The 20,995-nt window shown below is 47.5% G+C and overlaps 1 protein-coding gene across 3 annotated transcripts in view; it reads left to right on the top strand.

Moving 5' to 3' along the window:
* The window catches only part of PDE1C (phosphodiesterase 1C), a 1,233,587-nt gene that overhangs the window by 843,124 nt on the left and 369,468 nt on the right, over window positions 1-20,995 (top strand). For all 3 annotated transcript variants that reach the window (XM_075315087.1, XM_075315088.1, XM_075315090.1), the window contains 2 exons: window positions 51-233; window positions 9,568-9,634. In XM_075315087.1, the coding sequence (XP_075171202.1) occupies window positions 51-233; window positions 9,568-9,634 (250 nt within the window). The remainder of the gene's footprint in view (window positions 1-50; window positions 234-9,567; window positions 9,635-20,995) is intronic.

The following is a 20,995-nucleotide window of genomic DNA, read 5'->3' as shown; positions in this document are numbered from 1 at the left end:
ACTGACATTTGGGCATTGCTATGAAATGATAACTGTTTGTTTTCTTCCAGACGTTTACTGGACACGGAAGATGAACTCAGTGACATCCAGTCAGACTCTGTTCCCTCAGAAGTGCGGGACTGGCTGGCATCTACATTTACCCGACAAATGGGGATGATGCTGAGGAGAACAGAGGAGAAGCCGCGGTTTAGAAGCATTGTTCATGCAGTGCAGGCTGGGATCTTTGTGGAAAGGTATGAAAGCATTTTGCATATAATGTTTTCTCTTTAGGTCACTAGTGTCCTGTTGCATTTATAATCAAAACATGAAATTTTTCCTCAATGATCTGAACAATGAAAAATGCAAGTTATGAATAACAGTGCAGGTCTCAGCTTGGGTAACAGCGATACCACTAATGAAGTTGTAATTGCTGCTCTCCTGCCCATATACACCCCGTTTCCCAAATTTTCAACATTAGAAAGAATCTTAACTAAATCTAAATTTTGCCTCTAAAAGTTGGAGAGCCAACAACTTATAATCCAAAACTATTAAATATACAAAAGCTGTACTTCTCCTGTTTCTTGGGGGTACTTCACACACAGCGAGATCGCTACTGAGATCGCTGCTGAGTCACGGTTTTTGTGACCTCATTAGCGATCTCGCTGCGTGTGACACTGAGCAGCGATCTGGCCCCTGCTGTGAGATCGCTGCTCGTTACACACAGCCCTGGTTCGTTTTTTTATTGTTGCTCTCCCGCTGATAAGCACACATTGCTGTGTGTGACAGCGAGAGAGCGACAATCCTGAATGTGCAGGGAGCAGGAGCCGGCGTCTGACAGCCTGCAGTAAGCTGTAACCAAGGTAAATGTGAAGCCCCACAGGTGTTGTGTCGGTGCATTACCTTCAGGGACTCCACTCGGCTGGATCTTGTCACTGGTAGGAAATCTTCTATTTGTCGTGACGCCACTCTCAGAATTGCGGTCAGTGGGGACCGCCACTGCAGGTTAAGAGATGCCTGGGGCTGATGGTGGGTGCAGTCGGGTGTAATAGCCTCCTGAGAGTGAGGCAAGCCCCAGGGCCCTGTGTAGAGGTGTAGAACCACAAGGCGCAGAATAACTCCACACAAGCAGATTGTCTTTCAGGGGTTTTACTCACTTTAGATGGCAGGGTGAGTAACCCGGGCGTAGCTGGGATGAACCAGGCTGGAACCAGGTATCCTTCCGGCTGACTAATGATGGTGACTACCGACTCGCCTTCCTTAGCCCTTGGTGGTTTGGGGTAACCCCGACATTTAGTCCCTATGGGGGTCACCCAGGGAAGTTGCTGAAGCCTCTCTCCCCTTCGGTTGCCGTTTGCTTGTCGCCTGGACCAGATCACTCCAGCTACTTGCCTCCTGTGAACTATGGGCCCTAACTGTGGCTACGTGGCTGCGGCTTTTGGGTGTTGTGGTGTGGGCTTTGAGGGCCCCACACCGGCAGGTTTAGCAAGGAAAGGTGGATCTATCCCCGCTCCGGGATCTGCCGCCCGTTTGGGCCTGGTACTCCCTAGCAGTCTCCTTACTTCCCACTCCGTGCTCTCTCTCTAGCTGAAGATGGATTTCGGGTAGCACTCCTAGGTGACCGTTCTCCCCCGTCGGTAGCCACTGCGCGGGCGCTGTTAGACTGCAACAGCCCCAGGGGTCTGCTCTCCTCGGAGCTCCCTGGACTCTGCACTAAACCGGCTCACTCCTGGGACCTTCACTGCTGCTTCTGTCTGAGCTCCACTTCCATGCTCCTCACTCCTCCACACTCTGCTTCAGACTGTTTACTCCTCCTTCTCTTTTCCCTTTGTGCCTGCCTACGCCACCTAGCAACCAGGCTCTCCACCACACCCCTTGATTGGAGATGGAGGCTTTTGGCCCCCTCCACTATTCCAGTGGAGGTGAAGGCTTTTCCCCCTCCTGGGATCCCCAGGGGTCCTCTCAAAGGTACATGTGTGAGACCTGATCACTATGCGCCTGTGTAGTCACACCTCGGTCAGCCTTCTGGATTACCTGTATTGTACTGTCCCCAGCATGGGTGCAGTACTCAGTGGTGCCTGACCAGGTCAGGGGCGCCACATTCCCCCTTAGTTATCACCAGCACGTCCTCGGGCTGCAAGACAACATTTTAAAATGCATAAAACATTAAAACATGGTAAAACTTTTAAAACCACCAGGTACCATACATCACCACCCTCCACCCACAAGTCCGTTAACCCACCCGAAACCCTTTCAGGAGGCAGGTCACCGGTCCTGTTGGTAACCAGGTCTGGGCCATCTACTTCCCCAGACCTTTCCTCCAATCTTCCTCTCCCGTTGGCCGCGCCTTCAGCCACTTCTGGCAGGATGTAGAGGCGGCTTTCATGGGCTGGTGGTTTCAGGGTATACCTGGCCTGGTGGATCCGCGCCTTCAGCCTCTTCTGGCAGGATGTAGAGGCGGCCTCCACAGTTGGTGCTGACCAGGTACCCTCTTTGTGGTGGAGAGCCAGGCCCCATAAACAGGCATGCTCTCTGGTTGCAGGTAAGCCAAGGCCCCATAATGGACGTGCTCCCTGGTTGCAGACGAGCCAAGCCCCTAAACAGGCTGGCTCTGGTGGTGGTGCCTCTGGGGTAACTATGTACACTGCGAGAGTTTGTGGCTATAGCCAGTTCATAGCCTTAAGGTTCATTTCTCACATTAGTTTATGTGGGCACATCTCTTCAACGTTGCAAAACTTCAAACTTGTCAAAACAGTAACTTGTTGTACTTTACTTTTCTTGCTTTACATGGATTCCTCCTTACCAGGGCTTGGGCCTGTAGGGCTGCGGCACCTGTTGGTTTCTCGATCTCTTTCATCATCCGTGGTGGTCTCATCAGTGGGTTCTTTGTCTGTTCTTTCTCTATCTCTGTCTTTCCTTTCTTCTTCCGTGTCTGTTTCTTTTTCTTTAGGACATGGTGTTACATCGAGTGCATACCAGCCTCTTTCTCCTTGATGCATGGTAAACTCCACTGAATCTCCCATCCTTAGGTTCCTTCCAGGATGTCCTCTGGGCAAATGAGCTCTAACGTCTCTTCTGTTGACAAAAATGCCTTCTTTCATACCAGGTGCTACTATGAAGCCGTATCCTGATTTTAGGCTGAAATCTTCTACTACTCCTCGACAAAGTGGACCTCTGACCTGGGATTTGGCTCTTCTCAAAAACCGTTTCTCCTCTAAGTCTCTGGCCGTGACTTCGTCTTTATTTTCTGGAGACTGCGGTGCAGGGGAAAACTTGGTTCTGCTACGGCGCCGTGTCCTACGGGCCGGGCTCTGCTGGGTCGCTACTTCGCGGCTTGCAGGCTGGATTCTGGATACATCTTCCTCAGCAGAGGGTATCGGGTCTTCTTCATCCCAGCGGGAATATGGCAACATCTCTGGCTCTGGGCATGGATCCACTGCTGATGGCTCCTGGGTCAGCTCCTCAACTTCCTGGCCTCCCCTCCCCCTTAGTTCTTCTGAGCACTCCTGTCGTGGCAGTGCTGGGGATGGATGTTCTTCAGCAGGCCCAGGCGGGGGACTCTTTGGCGTAGTTACTGCAAGAGTTGCCGGAATCCTCCTGGGGGTATGTGGAGGGAGCAGATACCGGTCCACCATCTCCTGTGGGAACTGGGACTCTAGGTTAGCCTTCAGCTCCCAGTATGCGGGGTCCTCTCCTATCAGGGACTTCCTAGCAGGGACTTCCTTGGACTGGGGAGCGATGTCTGCTCTGGCCTTGCAGGCCGGGGTAAACGGTGATACAATCTTATCTTGGCGGGCCGCGCCTGACATGGCGGCGGCCTGGTCTTGGCGGGCCGCGCCCTGCATGGCGGCGGCCTGGATCAGCCTCGCTGTTGCAACTGGCGGCTTAGCGGGCGTCGCTACTGTGGCCGGTTCTTGGCGGGCCGGGCAGGGCATCGCTGCGGCGGCCTGGATTGGCGTCGCTGTCGTGGCTTGGATCGGCGTCGCAGCTGCGAGGGGATCTTTGCAGGCTGGGCTGAGCGTCGCTGCAGCGATCTGGGCTTGGCGGGCCGCACCTGGCGTGGCTGCGGCCTGGTTCAGCACCTCGCCTGCGGCGTGGATGAGCGTCGCTGCTGCGGTGGGGTCTTGGCGGGCCGGGCCTAGCAAGGCGGCGGCCTGGGTCAGCGTCACACCCGCGGCATGGATGAGGGTCGCGGTGGCAGCCGGTTCTTTGCGGGCCGGACTTGGCGTTACTGCAGGGACCGGGTCTTGGTGGGCCGAGCAGGGCATCGCTGCGGCGGCCTGGGCTTGGCGGGCCACACCTGGCGTGGCTGCGGCCTGGCTCAGCGTCGCCGCGCCGGGCGCCTCCTCAGGGACCGCGGGCGTGGCAGCAGGGGTCGGGGCACTCGTGCTGGCAGGGGCAACACTGGACTCACCCATCGTTGGCACCATCGGGGTCTGAGTCGTCGCCGCTCGGTCTGGCACTCGTCGCGTGGCTCTCCCCTCGTAGGCCTGAACCGCTGCAGCCATCTCCAGAAGCTCCATGCGTTCCTCTCTGATCTGCTCTACGACCCGGGTCTCCAGTCGGTCGCAGAACTGGGCAAGCTCCCGATACCACCAGGCAGCGGAGCCTGGCTCTGGGTTTCTGCGTTCAGACGCCATTTCCTCTGCGCCGTCTTCTGCACGATTTCCCAGCAGTGGACTCGTCGCTGCCTCCAGTAGCAGGCTCTTCAGTTTCTGTTCTGCCTCTTCCAGCAGCAGGCTTCTGGCTCCCTTTCTGTCCCGACGTCTCTGAACGCTTCCGCTCTCTTCACAAGCGAGGTCAGAACTCTGCAGGGGATCTCTGGGTAGCCACACCTCTTCGTGGGCGGTAACTTCTCCCAGCGCGGGCTGCTGTTGTTTTTCAGCGCGCTTTTCATGGTGGCAATATGGCGGCGCTTCCAATTTTTCAAGCGGACCGCCCAGGCACATGGTCACCTGTCTGAACAGGTCTAGTCCTTATCCTGTTCGTGACGCCAGATGTGAAGCCCCACAGGTGTTGTGTCGGTGCATTACCTTCAGGGACTCCACTCGGCTGGATCTTGTCACTGGTAGGAAATCTTCTATTTGTCGTGACGCCACTCTCAGAATTGCGGTCAGTGGGGACCGCCACTGCAGGTTAAGGGATGCCTGGGGCTGATGGTGGGTGCAGTCGGGTGTAATAGCCTCCTGAGAGTGAGGCAAGCCCCAGGGCCCTGTGTAGAGGTGTAGAACCACAAGGCGCAGAATAACTCCACACAAGCAGATTGTCTTTCAGGGGTTTTACTCACTTTAGATGGCAGGGTGAGTAACCCGGGCGTAGCTGGGATGAACCAGGCTGGAACCAGGTATCCTTCCGGCTGACTAATGATGGTGACTACCGACTCGCCTTCCTTAGCCCTTTGTGGTTTGGGGTAACCCCGACTTTTAGTCCCTATGGGGGTCACCCAGGGAAGTTGCTGAAGCCTCTCTCCCCTTCGGTTGCCGTTTGCTTGTCGCCTGGACCAGATCACTCCAGCTACTTGCCTCCTGTGAACTATGGGCCCTAACTGTGGCTACGTGGCTGCGGCTTTTGGGTGTTGTGGTGTGGGCTTTGAGGGCCCCACACCGGCAGGTTTAGCAAGGAAAGGTGGATCTATCCCCGCTCCGGGATCTGCCGCCCGTTTGGGCCTGGTACTCCCTAGCAGTCTCCTTACTTCCCACTCCGTGCTCTCTCTCTAGCTGAAGATGGATTTCGGGTAGCACTCCTAGGTGACCGTTCTCCCCCGTCGGTAGCCACTGCGCGGGCGCTGTTAGACTGCAACAGCCCCAGGGGTCTGCTCTCCTCGGAGCTCCCTGGACTCTGCACTAAACCGGCTCACTCCTGGGACCTTCACTGCTGCTTCTGTCTGAGCTCCACTTCCATGCTCCTCACTCCTCCACACTCTGCTTCAGACTGTTTACTCCTCCTTCTCTTTTCCCTTTGTGCCTGCCTACGCCACCTAGCAACCAGGCTCTCCACCACACCCCTTGATTGGAGATGGAGGCTTTTGGCCCCCTCCACTATTCCAGTGGAGGTGAAGGCTTTTCCCCCTCCTGGGATCCCCAGGGGTCCTCTCAAAGGTACATGTGTGAGACCTGATCACTATGCGCCTGTGTAGTCACACCTCGGTCAGCCTTCTGGATTACCTGTATTGTACTGTCCCCAGCATGGGTGCAGTACTCAGTGGTGCCTGACCAGGTCAGGGGCGCCACATAAACATCGGGTAACCAAGGTGGTTACCCGATATTTACCTTCGTTACCAGCCTCTGCAGCTCTCACGCTGCCAGTGCCGGCTCCTGCTCCCTGCACACGCTAAGCTAAGCGGTGTGCGCTGGTAACTAAGGTAAACATCGGCTTGCACGTCGCTGCTGGCTGGGGGCTGGTCACTGGTCGCTGGTGAGATCTGCCTGTTTGACAGCTCACCAGCGACCATGTAGCGATGCAGCAGCGATCCTGACCAGGTCAGATCGCTGGAGGGATCGCTGCTGCGTCGCTAAAGTGTGACGGTACCCTTAGGGTTACCAACTTTTAAGATAAAGGAGACAATTTACCTTTATGGTGGGTTACATGACATACAATGGTCTTCTTTTATATACATAGCACTATTCTTGACCAGGGGCTGAGTCTATGAATTCAAATCAGTATCATTCACTTGATAACCCTCAACACACATTTTGGGTATGAGTTATAGGCTCAACAAATAAATTGCTACTTGTAAAGTATCATTCAGATAGCTGTATGGTCTCCTGCGTTAATAGCCCAGTTGAGAAAAAGTGAAGAGTGGACCAAGCACCACAATCCAGTATATTAAAATATCAAAAATGTATTAGATATTAAAAATTCCAACGGATCCAAAACTTGAGAGAACACGCGTAAGTGCACCTTACGCATTTCGAACAACAAGTAAAAACAAGTCCTCCAGAGGCTAGGAAGACACTTACTACATCTATATATGCCCTACTGATATTTTATGTGACAATTTTTTGCAAGAAAACAGGGGCCATATGCACTCAGACAAATTGAAACACTTTTATACACAAATTTTAGGATAAGGGGAAAACACACTAATGAAGGAAAGACTGCTTTTATTCTTCCTTTATTTTTACATCCACTACTGGCTTTGGGTGAAAACACATGCATCAAAGACTGTAATGAACTGCATTGTGTGACACTGAATATGGTAAGTCTGGAGCACTACTGCCTATGTTTGCAAAGAGAAAGCCTTCACAGAAGTATTTAGGAGAAAGTTCCTTTTTGGCTTTTCTCTTAAGCAGTGGCAAAGAAGAAATATTGAGCAACGTTCTAATTAAAACAGATTGATTTGCTAAAAGAACTGCAGAACACTAGTAAAAAAAAAGCAAAAGGATTAATCAATTTGTAAGTCGTGTACAGGGTGGGCTCCCCAGTATACAGCAAGACCACGCACCAGGAAAGTGACTCTAGGCCGTTGGTTGATAAATGATTGCTTTACTTTACCAAAACAGAAGCCATCCATAAAACAGAACAATATAAATACAAGGCCTTAGGCCGACACCCCTGTGCCGCGCCACCCGTAATGGTGATTTCTGTCGCCTTCTCAACAACCTTTGCCTAACAAAGGGACAGTCTGGACAGTCATTTAATATTCTAGTTATCCCACTGCGAAGCAGGAGTAATTGTGTGTGGGTGAACACGCCCTACCAGTGGTGCAGCACAAGGCCTTACAACTTATCCACCTAAACATTAACAAATCCAATAAACCCCCTGCATACCCTGAATTGCTGAAGCCTCACAGAGAAGGCAGATGGTAAAAGTGGGCAGACAAACCACACAGCAATACAGTCCTGGTAATCTTATAGAGCAACAGTCAATGCAAATATGTGGTGCTGTCCCTTTAAGATTTTAAATGTAACTGCAAACTGACACAGCAGAGCCGGCAAGTCTTACTGTGTGTGTATATATAAGGCCTAACCAGAACAGAAAAGTGTTTTGGTACTAAAACAAAGTGTAGCAGGCACAAGGTTGTAAAGTACCTCGAAGGGGCAGTCATGGGCGTGGGTTTTAGTCAACCCACCCCGACACAGTACAGACATGGGGGACAGAGTCGTGTATGAGGTGGGTGGAGAGGTGGTACCTGCCTGAGGCTGCTCATCTGGGTCTTCATCTGCCTTCTCAGGATCCCATTCACTACATCCTGGCATCGCACGCCTCAGTAACGAGTCCACCACCAGTTAAAACTGTAACAACTTTACTGAACATTAGTTTAGTACACAGCTTCCACCTTTTAAAGCCAGTCTTCACATCGAGATCTTTTACAGGCATTTCTTTCTTTACAGAACCTAGCTTCTCAGCTACGGCCACCAAAGAGCGATTTATCCTTTCCTTCCTGGCAACAGGGATGCTCTCCTCCTTTACTTCCTTCATACTGGAAGGAAGCTCATTAGCTGATGGGGATCACGCCCACTTCAGGCTCCCTTACTCCTTCTTCCTATTGTCTTTTCTTTATGCCTGAATCCTCCACCCCACCTGACTCCACTCTGCTACACCTGACCCTGCAAGTCCTTTCTTTGCTTGTCACTACTCTCTATCCCTCACTAATTACCCTTATCAGGAAGTTATCTTTCCCTATAACTCCTGTGCTGGGGACTCTCCTCCCCCTGTTAACCCATGCCGTTCTGTCACTACCTCTACATTTCCTACACCAAGGGACCAGGGACCTGTTGACACCTAGTGGCGGCCGGACAAATTACACAGAAGAAACACATAACATACAGTACATTACTATCACAATTCATTAAAATACACCAATTTATCATCACATTTATAACATTCTTCAGGAACGGCAGGGCACTGGACATCCTCTTACATGGTTCTGAGCCCAGCCTAATGTACTCGGGTACTACGGTGTCCAGTTGCCATAATAAGTGACTTGGAGATCCTCTCACAGTGAACCCATATAGCCAGCAACTGCAGAATGGTGGTCTCCGGCACAGGATGCTGCTCACACGCGTCACGGTCCTCCTCACTAATCTCCAACACAAATCTTCTCCCAACTCATTTAATTGTTTGTGTTTTGGCTCCTCGCTGTTACGCATACCTCACGCTTTCCCTGCAGCTCACACACACCGCCTCCTCAGCCCACAAAGTCCAGTGATTAAGTCCATTGAGATGTTGCTATAGTAACCAAACAGTTGAACATAGATGGAAACAGCGGCCTCTTGTGGCTGGTCAGTAACAATGCACACTGTAACATTTCCATTATTAAAAACACTGAACCAAAACAGCGCTGTGAGCAGTAAATAATCGTTCTGCAGGAGTTCAGAGTAGATAAAGGTTACTGATATACTCTCACCCTCTCACAAATTTGCAAACTTTTGTAAACTTTTGTAAAATTTGTAAACTTTTTGCAGTAAATGGTCCTTAACCTGACCTGTAAGAATATGTCCTTGAGATAACCTCTGCTTAATTTTCCTTTAAGCTTATACTTTGGGCTAAAGCCTTCTCATGTATGGGTGTAATAAAGAGAATGATTACTGATTCATTAATGCCGCTCATTTGGAAACAAAATATTAAACCAAGAATTTATTTATATAGGATGTACAGAAGAACATCAAACATGGTAGGACTCAGCTATCCACCTGCTGTCATTGCTGTTTTGAAGGTAAGTAACAATTTTAAGACCATTTCATGTGTAATCAAACAATTTGAGATAATTAAACATTATAAAAGTGTTCTGCTCTTTATGTATTTTCTATATGTATATCAAACACAAAAGTTTGTAAAAAGTGTAAAATATTTGTACAGTAAATATAAAAAATAATACCTTGCCTAGCTTACTATTCTAAATTCATACTATTCCAATTATGATCAAAAGCAAACACTCTTTGTCTTACTAATTTGGTGGCCACCTTTGGCTCCCATGGTAATAATGCAGAGCAGCCTAAAGACTCGCCTCAGAGAACTCTGAGCAATGCCCCTTTGCTAAAGTCTAGGGATGAACACATTAACTCAAGGAGACTCAAGTTTGAGTCACATTTCCTTAAATTTGCAGTTTCATGTTAATTGAAATACTCTGAGAATTGTTTCTTGATTCGCAAAAAGTCAGGGAGTAGAACAGGCGACCACGGGAGGTGGTGAATGCTCCATCTATGGAAATCTTCAAGCTGAAGCTGGATAAACATATAGCTGGGATGATTTAGGAAAGCCTGCACTCACAGGTGATTGGACCTGATGGCCCTTGCCCGGCACCATTTCCAACACTGGTGGAGCTACACTACACATCAGTTTGTGTAGCAAAGGGGATATTCCCATAAAGCCCAGCAGCTATGACATCCAATGAAAGTTTGCAAATACGATTTTCTTAGTTTGCACAGTGGTGGTACACCACTAAGTTGTCAAAGCTCAGTGGTTCCCAGTCCAGTACAGTCACGTGCCAGCCTCTTAGTATGTGATAGAGCTGGATTCCATCTCCAGATCCATCTGGTAAGTGGTGAATCATATTGAAGGTAACTATGGTAACTATCTCTCTTTCCCTGTTTCTCTAAATGTCTCTGTCCTCTTTCTATCCCCGTGACCCCTTCTTCCCTTCCCTTCCTGTCTGAATTTATTCACAGCAAATTTAACTTTTTGGGAAAATTTGGCAAAGTTACCGAATTCAGACTCCAACAGATCTCCTTATCATGAGTAAAAACTAGAGATGAGCAAATCTTTTGAAGTTCAATTTAGCTAACTTTGCTGAATTTTCACAAAAAATGTGATTCACATCAAAATAATTTGTGCGAATTTCAATACTATAAAGCTTGTAATTACCTGGAAAATACACATGTAGGATAGGAGAGAGAGGTGGGACCCTGCTGAGCATAAAATCATAAGCTCTCCATAAGAGAGAAAAGATCCCACTATCCATAAGAGCCTACACTCTCTGCAGGAGAGAAAGAGGACGCTGCTGAACGTAAAAGCTTACTTTCTGCAGAAGAGACAGAGGACCATGCTGATTATAAGAGCTTACACTGTAAGGCCTGAAACATACATCCGTGAAACACGTGCGTGTTTGGTCCGTTTCCGTGTATACTGGAGACACGGCCAAATGTGCACCAATGTTACTATATCTCAGCGGTTACAATTGCGTTTTTGGTTATGTCCGTGAGTCCGTCTCCGTGATGCATTTTTTGGCCCGTGTCTCACGCCAGCATGTCCGTTTTCTGCACGCAACACGCAGCACGGACCCAATGAAAGTCAATGGGTCTGTGCGCACGTCCGAGTGACACGGACGCATCTCTGTTTGCTCCCTGTATGCTTTGTGCTTTTTTCATGTGATGTCGGTCTTTTTTCTTTTTCTGTTTCGTTCTCTCCCTCAGTCCATCGGTCGGTCTCTATGTCTGTCGGTCGGTCTCTCTGTCTTATCTGTCCCTCTAGCTGTCTGTCGGTCAGTTCCCCCCCCTCTCTCATACTTACCGTTCCCCGATCTCCAGCGCGGCGCTGCACGGCTGTTATAATAACTCCGGCGGCTTTTACTATTTTGAAAAAGCCGGCCGCCCATTAATCAATCTCGTATTCCCTGCTTTACCCGCCCACCGGCGCCTGTGATTGGTTGCAGTCACACACGCCCACCACGCTGAGTGACAGCTGTCTCACTGCACCCAATCACAGCAGCCGGTGGGCGTGTCTATACTGTGCAGTGAAATAAATAAATAAATAATTAAAAAAAACGGCGTGCGGTCCCCCCCCATTTTAATACCAGCCAGATAAAGCCATACGGCTGAAGGCTGGTATTCTCAGGATGGGGAGCTCCACGTTATGGGGAGCCCCCCACCCTAACAATATCAGTCAGCAGCCGCCCAGAATTGCCGCATACATTATATGCGACAGTTCTGGGGCTGTACCCGGCTCTTCCCGATTTACCCTGGTGCGTTGGCAAATCGGGGTAATAAGGAGTTATTGGCAGCCCATAGCTGCCAATAAGTCCTAGATTAATCATGTCAGGCGTCTCCCCGAGATTCCTTCCATGATTAATCTGTAAGTGACAGTAAAAAAACACACACACCCGAAAAATCCTTTATTAGAAATAAAAAACACAAACAAATTCCCTCATTACCAATTTATTAACCCCGACAAACCCTCCATGTCCGGCGTAATCCACGGACCTCCAGCATCGCTTCCAGCTCTGCTGCATGGAGGTGACCGGAGCAGCAGAAGACACCGCCGCTCCGGTCACCTCCACGCAGCTAATGAGATGAGTAGCGCGATCAGCTGCTGTCAGTCAGGTAACTCGCGGCCACCGCTGGATCCAGCGGTGGCCGCGGATAACCTCAGTGACAGCAGCTGATCGCGCTACTCATCTCATTAGCTGCGTGGAGGTGACCGGAGCGGCGGTGTATTCTGCTGCTCCGGTCACCTCCATGCAGCAGAGCTGGAAGCGACGCTGGAGGTCCGTGGATTACGCCGGACATGGAGGGTTTGTCGGGGTTAATAAATTGGTAATGAGGGAATTTGTTTGTGTTTTTTATTTCTAATAAAGGATTTTTCGGGTGTGTGTGTTTTTTTACTGTCACTTACAGATTAATCATGGAAGGAATCTCGGGGAGACGCCTGACATGATTAATCTAGGATTTAGTGGCAGCTATGGGCTGCCAATAACTCCTTATTACCCCGATTTGCCAACGCACCAGGGTAAATCGGGAAGAGCCGGGTACAGCCCCAGAACTGTCGCATATAATGTATGCGGCAATTCTGGGCGGCTGCTGACTGATATTGTTAGGGTGGGGGGCTCCCCATAACGTGGAGCTCCCCATCCTGAGAATACCAGCCTTCAGCCGTATGGCTTTATCTGGCTGGTATTAAAATGGGGGGGGACCGCACGCCGGTTTTTTTAATTATTTATTTATTTATTTCACTGCACAGTATAGACACGCCCACCGGCTGCTGTGATTGGGTGCAGTGAGACAGCTGTCACTCAGCGTGGTGGGCGTGTGTGACTGCAACCAATCACAGGCGCCGGTGGGGAGAGAAAGCAGGGAATACGAGATTGTTTAATGAGCGGCCGGCTTTTTCAAATTAGAAAAAGCCGCCGGAGCAGTGTGAACGCCGTGCAGCGCCGGTGATCGGGGAACGGTGAGTATGAGAGAGGGGGGGACACTTCAGTCACTCGGGGGATTAGCGGTCACCGGTGAATCCTTCACAGGTGACCGCTAATCAGTACACGGCACAAAGACAGAGCCGCGGCATGACTATGAAGTCGGGTGAAGTTCACCCGAGTTCATTCTCATCCCGCTACTCTGTCTTCCGACATGTAGTAACGACATTTTGCATCACACACGTACATTTCACACGGACAACACACACACATGTCAGTTATTTCACTCACGCACACACGGACATTCCACACGCACATACAGCTAGCATACGGGATACACACGCAGGCCACACATACCATAAAAATGGACCTAAAAAACGGAAAACGGACCCGAAAAACGGCCCGTTTTACACGGACGTGGTTTTCACGGATGTGTGGCGGAGGCCTAAATGAGAGACTTACCTAGTGACTATGGAGATGGAATATTACTCTGCCAGGGCAGAATGGTCGTGGTCGCAGGGGTCGCCATCGTTACCAGGCCCGGGGGTTCAGGGGGCCCAAGGACCAGTGGCGCACCACCATTGGTGGCAGGCTACGCGACCACTAAGGGGCCCATGTCAGGAGGCCCGGTGCAAGTGCCGGCACCGGGGCCTCCCCCGCAGGCCCCCAGCCAGGGATTGCACTTTCAATACAATTGAGAGCAATGATAAGAGAGGGAGCGCCCCCTCTCTCATCATTCTCCCGCTGTGTCTGTTGTGCTTTGATGTGTCAGCACAGAGGAGCCCAATGATGTCACTACTGCGCACCTGCTGTGCTGAGCTATGCAGGGCGGCAGAACAGTGGATATGCTGAGGAGACCGGAGCATTGGGGGAATGAGGAGAAGTAGGAATGTATTTAGTCACTGTGGCCAAAGGGCTATGGGGGTGCATTAAGCTATATTTATAAGGAGGACCATAGGGAGTGTATTATAAAATATGGAGGACTATTGGGAGTGTATTATAATATATGGAAGTCTATAGGGAGTGTATTATAATACATGGAGGACCATGGGGAGTGTATCATAATATATGGAGTACCTTGGAGAGTGTATTATAATATATGGAGGTCTATTGGTAGTATGTTATAATATATGGAGGACCATGTGGAGTGTATTATAATATATGGAGGTCTACTGGTAGTATAGTATAATATATGGAGGACCTTGGGAAGTGTATTATATTATACGGGGGACTATGGGGAGTGTATTATAATATATGGAAGTCTATAGGAAGTGCATTATAATACATGGAAGACAATGGGGAGTGTATCATAATATATGGAGGACCATGGGGAGTGTATTATAATATATGGAGGAGTATGAGGAGTGTATTATAATATATGGAGGACTATGGGGAGTGTATTATAATATATGGAAGTCTATACGGAGTGTATTATAATACATGGAAGACCATGGGGGGTGTATCATAATATATGGAGGACCATGGGGAGTGTATTATAATATATGGAGGAGTATGAGGAGTGTATTATAATATATGTAGGACTATGGGGAGTGTATTATAATATATGGAGGACTATGGGGAGCGTATTATAATATATGGAGGACTATGGGGAGTGTATTATAGTATATGGAGGACTATGGGGAGTGTATTATAATATATGGAGGACTATGGGGAGCGTATTATAATATATGGAGGACTATGGGGAGTGTATTATAATATATGGAGGTCTATTGGTAGTATAGTATAATATATGGAGGATCATGGGGAGTATATTATATTATACGGGGGACTATGGGGAGTGTATTATAATATATGGAAGTCTATAGGAAGTGCATTATAATACATGGAAGACAATGGGCAGTATATCATAATACATGGAGGACCATGGGGAGTGTATTATAGTATATGGAGGACTATGGGGAGTATATTATAATATGTGGAGGACTATGGGGAGTGTATTATAATATATGGAGGACTATGGGGAGTGTATTATAATATATGGAGGACTGTGGGGAGTGTATTATAATATATGGAGGACTGTGGGGAGTGTATTATAGTATATGGAGGACTATGGGGAGTATATTATAGTATATGGAGGACTATGGGGAGTATATTATAATATATGGAGGACTATGGGGAGTGTATTATAGTATATGGAGGACTATGGGGAGTATATTATAATATATGGAGGACTATGGGGAGTGTATTATAATATATGGAGGACTATGGGGAGTATATTATAATATATGGAGGACTATGGGAAGTGTATTATAATATATGGAGGACTATGGGGAGTGTATTATAATATATGGAGGACTATGGGGAGTGTATTATAATATATGCAAAGAGAGGGGAGCCAGCACTGCTTATGAATGGCATGGAACAATGAAAAAATAAAAAGTGTAATATTCACAAATTCATTCCTACTGTAACAATTCAATGAGATTCTTTGCAAATAATTGATCAATGATTTGAGCCTCCCTGTCCCGTCACGACAAATCTCTATAGGGGGGTCCCTACACTATGTTATAAATTATTATCTTACCATACGGTCTCATATAATGAGTAGGACCATATAAGAACACCACTTACCCGAGACATGTCTGAACCGCTCCCATGCTGCCAGAACTGACAACTACGAATAAATGCAGCCCAGGTGCCAATATGCGTGGCAGAACCACACACACCAGCACAATGTCAGAACTGGCCCTCACAGTGCCAGACCAGCAAACATGGATGAGGGTGGAACAGGCTCAGGCAGGTGGGGCTTTAAATAATGATGCCTGTGGAACACGAGGTGGTGGCTGTGTGTGAACAGGCACCAACATGACTTTGATGGCAACAGAAGGAATTTGCAAACCACACTGGGCGTGCACGGCAAGGTGGCGGTCAACCACCGACCAGTTAAACGCAAAGAGGATGGGAGCCAGCACTGCCTATGAATGGCATGCAACAATGAGAAAATAAAAAGTGTAATATTCACAAATTCATTCCTACTGTAACATTTCAATGAGATTTTTTGCAAATGATTGATCAATGATTTGAGCCCCCCTGCCCCGTCACGGCAAATCTCTATAGGGGGGTCCCTACACTATGTTATAAATTATTATCGTACCAAACGGTCTCATATAATGAGCAGGACCATATAAGAACACCATTTACCAGAGACATGTCTGAACCGCTCCCATGCTGCAAGGACTGACAACTGCGAATAAAGGCAGCCCAGATGCCAGTATGGACCATGAGGAGTGTATTATAATATATGGAGAACTATGGGGAGGGTGTTATAATATATGGAAGACCATGGGGAGTGTATTATAATATATAGGGGACTATCAGGCATTTATTGTAATATGTGGAGGACTATGGGGAGTATATTATAATATATGGAGGACCATGGAAAATGTATTATAATATATGGAGGATCATGGGGAGTGTATTATAATATATGGAGGACTATGGGGAGTGTATTATAATATATAGAGGACTATAGAGAGTGTATTATAATATATCTGATATGATATGAAGGACTATAGGGGATGCATTATAATATATGGATTTCTATGGGGGATGCATTATAACATATGGAGGACTATGAGATGCATTATAATATTGAATATTATATTGGGATATCAGAGTATGAGAAAGCTGGGTGCTGAGGGAAAAAGCCAAATCTCAGCGTATTTGTCCTGTACCACGAGGGAGGCGAGGACATGGGGGGGGGGTGTTGCCCAGGTTTATGGGGTACTCGGTCACGGACGGTGTATAACTGGGGAATGACACTTTGGTGGCCATTGCCCGGTCCCGTGCCCTGGGTGCTTTTTTAAAAAGGGAATATTTACAGGTGATTTTCACACATCATGTTCACACGTGACGCCACTTGCGGTGTTGCGGCTATGAAGATGGAGCTACTCAGTTTTCATTACTGGGGTTGGTGTTAGTGGCAGCCTGGATGTTAGGCCCTCTGCAAACAGGGCCAGGCCCCAGAGGATAGCCAATGCAGATGGGTGTTGAAAGAAGGTAGGCCACAATGGGAGTTTCAGTGTATCTGGTTCTTTTTACTCACTGCAAGCTGGTAACTGGTCACCCAAGGCTGGCTGGTCTTAACCGCAGGTCCCCTTAGTCCCAGTGCTGGTTTAGTGACCTGGTGGCTTCTTTCCCCTCCACCTGTCTTTGGTTGGTGGGTCCCCGTGGCGTAGAGCGGCTGGGTCCCCTCCTGGTTGTCTTCTTCAGCAGTTCGTATGATGGTAGCATGAACCCTGTGGGGTTGGAGTCTCTGGTCCTGTCCCCGGTTCTTCCTTTGCTACTGATTCACGAACTTCAAGGTTAGTGAGGTCTTTGATGGTCCCCTCACTGTGCAGATTTTATCACGTCTGCCTGGAGCTTTTGCCTGACCTAGGATTCTGTACCCCATTGGTGCGTAGTTCCGGGAGTACTCCAATGTACTCCACCAGCGACCAACCACCTGGGCCCTCAGGTCACTGTTCACTCCTGTCAGTCTGTCTGCTCACTTTCACTGTCTCCTCACACACTGTCTGACTGTCCACTGTCTGTCCCTCCCACCTGGTTGTCTAGTGGACTGGATTGGCACCACCTCTAGGTGGCCATATATTGGTTCGACTCTAGCCTAGTGCCATTCTATGGGGGATGTGGGGGAAAAACAGGGATTATCTGGAGTGTTTGTGTGTTACCGGCACTGGTCTTCTGGGTCCCTAGGGGGTAGGCCCTTTATCCTGGTGAGGATGCAGTACCTTGCAGTACCTTGTAGCTCCCTGATGGCTTCAGGGGCGCTAAAAGGGCCCAGGTCCAAACTTTGCACTGGGGCCCATCGAACTTTAGTTATGCCATTTTACGCTGCTATACAAACTATGTTTCAATGAGACCTGCTGATCTGTGATGGACCAGGTGCTGACCACCATTTTACAAGGTATGATAATTTGCAAGATGTCACAGCTGCAGTGCATTATGGGGAACCTTGTGTGGCAACACAAAATGACATTAGCCTGCACGCTGATGCTTCAGCCATGTTGGAAATGGTGCTGTGGTAGTTTTTTTTGTTGATTGCAAACCAAAAATCTCATCTCAAAATGTTTGGATTCAGTTGAAAACGCGATTTTCAGGAAATCTGACTCAAATTCAATCCTCTGCGGTTTAACCCACTCATCTCTAGTAAAGATCATAAAAATAAGGGCTGAATTAAAGGCCCACATAACTGGAACCGTAAAGCGGACATAAAAAATGAAAAAAAAACCAAACAAACAAACAACTAAACCACTGCATAAAAATAAAATGTCAGGAACACTTGTCCATTCGTTACCTTATGACAGGTCATCTTTAAAGAACAAATCTGCTGGTGACACTTAGAAACAGACAGCTTTTATCTCTAAACCGTTTATAGTCCTGTGATCCTAGCAAGCGGGTCCTAAGGCTAGAGCAGTATAGCCACTTTGACTGTTCGACATGAAGATTGCAATGCCATGCTGCCACTGATACAAGGCAACTAGACTAGGATGAGACAGTCACCAGTCAAAGTCAGTATTTGGGCTTCAACAGCCCAACCTTATGAGCCTCATGTCACGAAGCTAAATTGTCACCCCAACTGATCTCCCACAATATAGTGATGGACACCATGATTGGATTCCAGCAGATCACATATGATCAGCAGGGTCACTGTTTTCTTCCTATGACAGGGCAAGGGAACAAAATTGCTGATGTGAATAGAGTCTGAGATATGAATAAAGAATTGAAATCATGTAACAGAAAGCCAATGCAGAGAAGAATTTGCAGTTACTTATAAACATATTTGACACTAGCAGCCCTCAGAAAATGTACATGGCAAGCGAGCCTATGGAGTAGCAGTAGAAGAGCAATTTGCCATGGAAGGCCTACCTTTTTCCTGACTACGGCAGTAGTTTGATAAAATTCTGACATGCTTTTATTCTATAATTGCTTCTATGATCTATTATGTCTATATACAGTAGAAGCTGACCTGTGGTTAGTAGCCTTCAGTAATTGATATGAAATCAGTATTTGATGCTCTGACACAACTGACCTCGTACTAATGTCTGGTGTTCAGATTAACCTTCAACCTATTTTCTTACAAGATGAGGCAAGAATTGAAGCATACAATAGTAAAGATAGCCCGGAAGGAATATTGAATCCTAACACGGTAACTCCTTATTTATGAGGGTAATTCTTGATGTGCCTGTGCCTGGGGGGGAGGGGGCGACGATGATGGACCATGTCACAGGAAGTAGGAGCAGGCTTGCCACTGCAGTATGCTGGTGGCTAAGGTTAACACATGTGACCACTATTAAGTAAAATAAATATTCAGTGTTCCCCATGCCCATAATCATGCCTACTGGTAGAAAGAGGTGTGCGGGATTATGGCCGTAGGGAGCAGTGAATATTCATTTTCTTTAATAGTGGACACACTAACCGCCCTAGTCATCGGCTTCCTGCAGAAATTGGGGGCAATTAAGTGTGTCCGCTCTTAAAGAAAATAAATATTCCCTGCTCCCCACACCCATAATCCCGGGCGTGTGGAGCAGTGAATATTAATTTTGCATTAGCTGTCGGCTGACGTTGGCATACAACTTGGGGCGCATGGCAGTAATGTAATTCTCTGCCCCACTTACATGCTCAAGTCAGTTGCTGGCATCAGAAGAGGACGCCACACACCATGGGAGTGGATGGAAGGGGAATAGAATCTTTTATTTATGTGAGCAGCATAACATGATGTCTATAAACCAGGATGGGTCCACAATGGGGGAACTATATACCAGGATTAGGGACATATATACTAAGAAGTGCCCAGGATGAGGATCATATATACCAGGATGGGGGACATATATACCAGAGTGAGGAACATATGCACCAGTATTGGAACTATATACTAGGAAGGGTCGATGATGGGGGAACTATATATCAGGATTAGGGACATATATACTAAGAAGTGACCAGGATGGGGGTCATATATGCCAGGATGGTGGACATATACACCAGGATGAGGGACATATATACCAGGATAGACACAGAGTGGTGACATATATGCTAGGATGAGGGACATATATACTAGGATTGGACCATAATGGGGATCATATATACCAGAATTAGGGACATATATATCAGGATGAGCCATGATGGATATCATGGATACTAGGGTTAGGGTCATATATACCTGGACATTAGTGGGGGACATTAGTACAGAATTAGAGGACATTACCTGCATAACAGTGTCACTTTTAGATCCTCACCATAACAGTGCATCATGACCATATTTTTTGTTTAAAATGTCTTTCCCTTATTTTCCTCCTCTAAAACCTAGCTGCGTCTTATGGTCCAGTGTGTCTTCTAGTCCAAAAAACATGGTAGATATTCATCTCTTCATCATCTTGTAGTACAAATGTATCAAGGCTGAGTTTGTCAATAGCTGAAAAAGAAGTGAATAATTGTTAGTATATTTACCTATACTACATCTGTACTATTTTCAGCTAACGTTCTGGGAGTAACATATCAGAAGTCCAGAGTAGCAGTTTGGACAACAAAATCAATTACTTTCTTACTCAGTCCAGAACATCAGTAAATTATAGAGATAAAGATTATGATTTGATGCAAATCGAATTTGAGTACAACTTTATGAAATTTGCAGGTCTCAGTGAAAACAAACAATTTGGGATTTGATTTATATGAATCACCAGAGATGTTGATATACCTTTCTCCATGGTATACAATATAATCAAGGAGTTTAAAACCCATGGCACTATAACTAATTTCCCTGAATGTTGAGGGCAGAGATAAATAATGAAACATTACAATGCAGAAAAGTCCGGATGGTGGATAAGCAGCTCCAATCAAGTTCCAAAGTAATTCAAGCTGTCCTGCAGGCTCAGTTTGCATAAGTGTCAGTTCAAACTATCCATCAACATTTGAATGAAATAAAACACAATC

Source organism: Anomaloglossus baeobatrachus, chromosome 6, assembly GCF_048569485.1.
Source record: "Anomaloglossus baeobatrachus isolate aAnoBae1 chromosome 6, aAnoBae1.hap1, whole genome shotgun sequence".
Taxonomy (NCBI): Eukaryota; Metazoa; Chordata; class Amphibia; order Anura; family Aromobatidae; genus Anomaloglossus; species Anomaloglossus baeobatrachus.
The sequence above is the reverse complement of the archived record's forward strand: the minus strand, read 5'-3'. Positions and strand labels throughout refer to the sequence as shown.